The sequence below is a fragment of the Lathyrus oleraceus genome, chromosome 4 (assembly GCF_024323335.1).
Source record: "Lathyrus oleraceus cultivar Zhongwan6 chromosome 4, CAAS_Psat_ZW6_1.0, whole genome shotgun sequence".
Classification (NCBI taxonomy): domain Eukaryota; kingdom Viridiplantae; phylum Streptophyta; class Magnoliopsida; order Fabales; family Fabaceae; genus Lathyrus; species Lathyrus oleraceus.
Window position 1 is genome coordinate 472,385,047 of NC_066582.1, and position 7,319 is coordinate 472,392,365.

General features: G+C 28.9%; 1 protein-coding gene across 4 annotated transcripts; it reads left to right on the top strand.

Annotated features, from left to right (window-relative positions):
- The first annotated feature begins 3,385 nt into the window (after window positions 1–3,385).
- LOC127076226 (uncharacterized) lies at window positions 3,386–6,785 on the top strand. 4 transcript variants are annotated; one of them, XM_051017820.1, is made up of 7 exons: window positions 3,386–3,880; window positions 4,018–4,111; window positions 4,295–4,362; window positions 4,551–4,607; window positions 5,046–5,273; window positions 5,973–6,047; window positions 6,360–6,425. In XM_051017820.1, exons 1-6 carry the CDS (start codon window positions 3,776–3,778, stop codon window positions 6,000–6,002), a joined length of 582 nt encoding a protein of 193 aa, XP_050873777.1. In that variant the 5' UTR covers window positions 3,386–3,775; the 3' UTR covers window positions 6,003–6,047; window positions 6,360–6,425. The 4 variants fall into 4 exon arrangements, with proteins under 4 accessions (XP_050873777.1, XP_050873778.1, XP_050873776.1 ...); XM_051017821.1 differs by having other exon boundaries at window positions 6,364–6,425; XM_051017819.1 differs by lacking the exon at window positions 5,973–6,047 and having other exon boundaries at window positions 6,360–6,785.
- The last annotated feature ends 534 nt before the right edge of the window (window positions 6,786–7,319 follow it).

Genomic DNA, 7,319 nt, shown 5'->3' on the forward strand with positions numbered 1-7,319 from the left:
TCTACTATCACCATATTGATAATGGTATGGTGAAGATAAGACTATCATCATTTGCATCAATTTAACAGTCTAGTAATTATGCAGATGTTAATGCACATAAAAAGTTTCACCAATTTAACAGCCAATTTAGCAAGCTTAATTCACGTAAAAAAAAAGGTATCAACATTTCTCACAAGTTGACGGCAGTGATCACAAGTTACAAAACTTCATAATATATAATATGTATGATTTTAATGTAATAAAAAACAGAATTTGATAATTTACAGTATATCAACATAAATTTTATACGAATTGAGAGATCAAAAATCACGATTTTGGTATCTTAATATAATTTTTTTTAAAATTTAAATTGAATTAAATATAGATGACTATGATACTATTTATTATGATATTATTTATTGGATTTGTTCATAACCTTATAACTTCTATCGATATAGAATTCACGAAGTTTTCACTCGGCAGAATCCAACTTGTGTAATCTTATCTAAAACCTTTAAATCATCAATTGATCTTGAAGGAAAATCACAACTTGATTTTCTTATTTGAAATCCTAAAAGATTCTCAACTCAATTTACAATTCAAGAACCTAAATTGAACGTTATCAACTATGATTTTAGATGACACCCAAACAAAAAATGATTATATGTAATTTGTTTGTGTGTATGTATAAAACATATGTTAAAGATGAAGAAAACTCTTTGTATATTCATGGTTTCCTATCTTTCAATATATATATATATATATATATATATATATATATATATATATATATATATATATATATATATATATATATATATATAAGTTGAAGGCAAAAAAGAAATGCAAAAGATTTGAAAAAATCATGAATTTTTAAAAAAATGCATCGTATGTGTTGACCTCTGTAAGTCATGTGTCGACACATTCAAAACATGTGTCGACCTATATAGGTCATGTGTTGACACATTCAAAGCATCTGCCGACTCATAGAAGTAAATTTTCTTCTATGTGTGGATCTGAAATCCCTCTACAGTCGACACATCAAATAAACGCTATAGGCTTTAAAACTCATCAACAAGTGTTAACTCTTACCTTGCATGTGTTGACACATGCATGTGTTGACACATGCATGTGTTGACACATGCATAAACATAAGCTACAAACTTAAAAACTTAACAACATGTGTCGACTCATACAACGTATGCGTCGACACATAAACTTGTTTCTTGCATAAAAACATATTTTTGCCATGTAGAATCATTTCTAACCTTTTCTAAATCATTTCCAAAATGTTTTTATGCTTTCTAATGCTAAGATGCACATTAAGACTCAAAGCATATTGTCCAATATACATAAATTTTAAAGTATCTTAGTTTTGATATCATACAAAATGCATCTAATGGGAAGTTGCACTCACAAAATTTTCAACTCCAATGTTTAGATGCAAGAACTTATTAGATACATGGTTTTTGAAAAAAATCACGAACCAAATGTGTTCATCTTATCCCTTTTGATCCTAGTAAAACCAAAGTGCCTGAAAACCAAATGTTGTAGAACTAGGGTTCTAGGAACTTGATTACACACTTCAAACTAGGGATGGACAAAAGGTCGGATATGGTCGGATTCAAACTCAAAATTCAAATCTGATCAAATCCACGGTTGGAGTAAGACAATCTAATTTCGTCAGCGTAGAGTTTCGGTTTGGACGGATTGCGGTTTTTGCGAGTGGTTTGTATCATTTTTTTAAAATTGATTACAAAAACTTCATAAAATTTATGAATCTGAAACATGAAAACTAAAAAAAAAATGAAGGAAGAATTTAATACAGAAGAAAAAACTATAGTAAAATTATGAACCTAATACAGAAGAAAAAACTGTCAAATTCAGAACAAAATACAACAAGTAAATCACTTATATTCTCATATGTAATCGGTGTCAAAACATGATAATCTAAAAAAAATTGAAGAATCAATCTCGTTCAGATCTGTATTATGGATAACAATCAAAATAATTTTGAAATTGTGAGTGAATTGATACTTCAGATCTGTGTTATGAAGGCATAAAGGAAGAATGGGTGCTCGCAGAGAGTCTAAATCAGACAAATAAAGAATGGACGGAGTTCAAAGATTGTGAAGAAAAATATATTAAAGGAAGAAGAAGAATCAAAATAGAGGATGAGATATTGAGAAGAGAGGAGGCGACACAAGATCTTTAAGCTAGGGTTTGTGTTGTTCAAGAGTCACAAAGAGAGAGAGCAAAAAATGTCTGATTCAATTTGATATAATAAATGAAAGTTTTTTTATTTATTAAAAGTGGTATTACTTTCGGACGAATATAAATTTTAATGGGTCAAATTCAACCATCTGAACCACCCCATATTAACCCAACTACAACCGATTGGACCACCCGCTATACCTGCTCAATCAACCCGACTCAACCCTCCCTTTTATTTTCTACGGATTTCACGGGTTCGGACCAAGTGACACTTGTTTGTCCACCTCTATCATTTGAATATAAAGATAATCATCGTCAAAACATAGATAAACCATGATGTCAACTCCCACTCATACCAAGAGGAATCTTTCAAAGATTAACGACAACTCAAAAATTCAAACCTTGGTCCTTTTAAAAAAAATCATTTTAAAAGTTTTTGATGAATTATATGCGTGTTATAAAAAATATGATTGAATTATTTAGAAATTTTAAAATATAATATAATACAAAAATTTAAGTATGACCCATTTTAAAAAATCAAATGAATATGATGAATGTTAGTGCTCTACTATCTAAAACCAAAGAGAGAAGTACACAAATTTCTATCTTATAAATTCTTACTCCTCCTATGTTCCATTACTTAAAATTGTTTACCAACAAAATGAAACAACAAATAAAAATCTCCAATTTTTATTTTTTTAAATACATTTCCAAGTCCTTAATTAACCCAATCTTTTGTAGATTTGTAACTCATGTCAATCAATCAAAAAAAGTTGCAATACATATTTTCAAGAAACCTATTTCCATGACCTCCACAACCTTTTCCCAATTTCTTTATCATCTGACAAAGACAATGGAGTATGAGCAATCAATTCATTCTCAAATCGGTTAAACAGCCTTAGTAACACCTCCAATGGGTCCCACCCCAAAATTCAACTTTTATTTCTCTTTATAAAAACAATTTCACAATCTCACGTTTTCACTTTATTATTTCATTACACACACACAACAAAACAACAACAACAAAAGGAGTTAAAGGACTTTCACATCCACAAAGAACCTTCTGGACACACTTTCTCACTAAAATATCTTCATCCACATAGAATCTCAACCCTACATCAAAACCACTTCTATGTTTTCAATTAATTAATCATTCAAAACAAAAAACAACACTCTCATATTTTAATAAATAATATTTAAATAAACACAAAAAAAAAACTATTTATAGAGTCTAGAACTCTATGTCTCTAGAGTATTCTCTTTGCACTTCAACCTTTCATTCTATGTACCTATTCACAAACATGTAGCCTAACCTAAACTAAACTAAACCCAAGTTGTCACCCAAGTTGTATATTATTAATATTACATATTTTATATCTATATATAATCACATCATAATAATGGTATTGTGATTTGTGATTGTGTATATCTATGACTTTTCAGCTTCTTCATTTTTTTTAAGGTTGTACGGAATCTGCATCTTGTTTGTTTGATTCAATTTGCCGACACAAACATTAGTTTGAGTTGTTCTTTCGGAGAGTTCTAGGTTGTGAAAATTTGTCTTTTTTTTTGTTGGAAAAAAATGGCTAATGAAGGAAACAAAAGCAATGATTTTTATGCGGTTTTGGGATTGAATAAAGAATGCACTGATTCAGAGCTAAGGAATGCTTATAAGAAACTTGCAATGGTTAGAATTTAATTTGAATGTTTTTTTTTCTCTTTCTCTGATAATAACTCTGTTTCTTGTTCATATAAAAATCAAGTTTTTTTTTCATGGTTGGAATTGGAAGAACCCTTGATTTGATTTTTGATGAATTTGGACAGAAATGGCATCCAGATCGTTGTTCAGCTTCAGGAAATGTGAAGTTTGTGGAAGAAGCTAAGAAGAAATTTCAGGCGATTCAAGAGGCCTATTCTGGTAATTTTGCACATGAACTTCATGTGTTTTTTTATAATTTTATAATTTAATATTATTTTCATGGTTGGAAATTGACCCATGATTTATTTGTTTACTTTCTTTTAGAAATTGAAGAAAAGTTGAAATTTTTATTTTTATTTAAATATTGGGTCTAAAATGCAAATAGTGTTTTTTTTGTGGCAGTTTTATCTGACGCAAATAAGAGGTTAATGTATGACGTTGGAGTTTACGACAATGATGATGATGAAAATGTAAGTTACTCCTTTCTAAATTTAATATATATTATTTTTCAAAAATATTAATAAATTTTTATTTTATTAAGGGGTGTTTTTGAGAAAAAGAGGTGAATTTGATATTGCTTTTCAATCAAATGAAGGGGTGTTTTAGATCCAATAATTTTGATGTACTAATGTATAAGAAAATGAACTTTGTTTTGCAGGGTATGGGTGATTTTTTGAACGAAATGGTTACAATGATGAGCCAAACTACTTCAAATGTGAGTCCTTTTTTTATATATTTTTTTTGCAATATTTTATTTTTGTTTGCTTATAATGAGTGGAACACGTTGTTTTATTATATTTTTTATTTAGTGGATAAAGATAGACAAACATAAGTGTCTTCTTTAGCCAAATACTATGTAGTTGCTACTTTTCACCTTTTGAGATTGGGTCCTTATATTGTTTGTTTTTTTGTTTGTCCAATTAATATATGACTTAAAAATATCAAACTTGATTTGAAAATCTTGGACCCATGTGGGTTAATGGTTCAAGATGTGTTGGTGTATAATAATGCAAATGGAGAACTGTCTTTAAGGGTGTGTAAAACGGACTATAATTTGTATCTGGTTAGACGGATTATAATTTGTATCTGATTAGATAATAAGATCTCTATTTATTTTGTCTGAGCCGTTCGATAACTTAATTTTGTGATATAGGAAAATGGAGAGGAGAGCTTTGAGGAGTTGCAGCAGTTGTTTAGTGATATGTTTCAAGCAGATATTGGATTGGATGGAAGCAATTCTATGAATGCTTCCACTTCATCTACTTTCATGACTTATAATGAAAGTTCTAATTCTAATAAACGCAATTCCAACCAGATGAACTATGGAATGGCGGGCGATTCGTCGAGCATCGACACTAATTATCAGAACTTCTGTTTTGGGGTCAGTTACATTCTAACATTATTTCTAGTTTTTTGAATTCTTTTTGTGTTACATTACATCCATGGCATCTATCATGATTATGTGTTGCATGTATTTTGAGGTATTTTCCTTGTTTGTTCTTTGTTGAATAAAATACAAATTGCTGTGAAAATCAAAAGGGTAGGTTTAACTTTTAGTTGAGTTGTGGGGTTTACTTTCAAGTGGATAAGTTTTTTGAGGTTGTGGGAATGATCTATAGATTTGGAGTTTGGATAATGTGTCATAAGTGTTGGGTTATGTGGGAACTCTATGGTCCATCATATATTGAGTTTTGAACAAATACACCAATGATTTGTACATTAGATCTTAAAACATAGTTTAAGGTGGATTATCTCTCTTTTTTATATATATATATATATATATATATATATATATTGTTAAAACAATCATTTTTCATCGGGTATAAATTTTTTAACTTATAGTTGATACATCAATAATATCTATACTATACAACGATTGTAAACTGGTGTATAACTGGTTGGTTTTGAATGTACTTAGATCTAACAACTTTTATCGAGTGACTAGATTTTGACGATAGATCCAACTATACTTAGATCTAACAACTTTTGTCTCGTTGTAGAGGGTTTGTTTAAAATATGATTTGTTACGGTTCATAATCTTTTAATTAGTTGTATCTTTTGTTTTGTTTATGTAATCAAGGTTAATCTTGTAAATTATCATTACCAATGAATGAGGATACAAAACAATGGAGTATGTGTGAAGTGTGTCAAAATGGTAAGTGATTCTCCATGGCTAATCCTCTCCTTACAAAAATGTCAGGTGCTTTTATAAAACCCTAATTATCATATCCATTTAGGGAGAGATCTAGGTATAAGACATCTGGAGCATGATCTACTAAGGTTTCTTTTTGTATCGATACAATTTTATTCTTCACGTTATGAAAGTTCACATTTGATATAGTTAGGTTTCATTTTTATCGATACGATTTTTATCTCCATATTATGAAAGTTCTAATTTGACATTATCTGTATAATATACACTACATGTTATATTCCGTGTAATAGACTGATAAATTGTCCATTGAAGACAGGTGAAGCGCCATCAAGAAGATGTGGCGGAGAAGGAAAAAGGGGGAATTCAAGAAAGAGGAGGTAGCAATAGACAAAGAAAAGGCAGAAAACAAAAAATCTCATATGGCCATGATGTTTCCTCTAATGACAATCATGGAATTTCTGCAAACTAGTGTGTCAACCTTAGTATTTTGGTCTTGAAAATTTCACAATCTTGACTCGCTACAACAAAAAAAGGTTAGGAGCAAGAACATATAGTTTATGTTAGTACTATGAAGTCCTAGGGAGGATGTCACAAATGTCTCCCTTCAAGCCATTGGACACTTATGTTAAGAGTTTGAGTTTAAATTTAATTGACAAGTCATTTTGGTATTTTTCATTTATGCATATTTGTATCATTTCATTTCAAGATATTTAAATCAAAAGTGTAATGTTTTAGTCATTTGTTACATTATGATTCAAATCTTAATGTCATGTTTTGAGTTTAAATAAATCTTCGTTTGTTTACCTTAAATTGTGAGGCATTTATATAGGATCTCAAAATGGACCGACGTGTTGTTTGAAGTCAAAGCAGAAAATAAATAATATTTTAAGTTAAATCACACAAATCATTTTCAATGGCATTTTGATAATTAAAAATTATAAACTTACAATTAAGATTAAGATTAAGTTGGCGTAGTCAACCGAGGACTTCAGTTAATAATTGACTATTAGCATTCTAAAACAATTCAATAAAAATTCATTCATTTCTTAATTTTTTTTTCTATTAAATATTAAAATTATTAATTGATAATATTTTGGGATATATATATATATATATATATATATATATATATATATATATATATATATATATATATATATATATATATATATATATATATATATATATATATATATATATATATATATATATATATATATATTAACATTACTATAGTTAGCCTAACATAGTTATTTTTACCCTTTGGTAATT

What these genes read in the sequence shown, in the direction of transcription:
- LOC127076226 (XM_051017818.1), top strand. Translation starts at nt 3,776, where the DNA reads ATGGCTAATGAAGGAAACAAAAGCAATGATTTTTATGCGGTTTTGGGA. An exon ending in CTTATAAGAAACTTGCAATG is followed by an intron (nt 3,881 to 4,017) that starts GTTAGAATTTAA and finishes GAATTTGGACAG; the next exon opens with AAATGGCATCCAGATCGTTG. An exon ending in ATCAGAACTTCTGTTTTGGG is followed by an intron (nt 5,274 to 6,363) that starts GTCAGTTACATT and finishes CATTGAAGACAG; the next exon opens with GTGAAGCGCCATCAAGAAGA.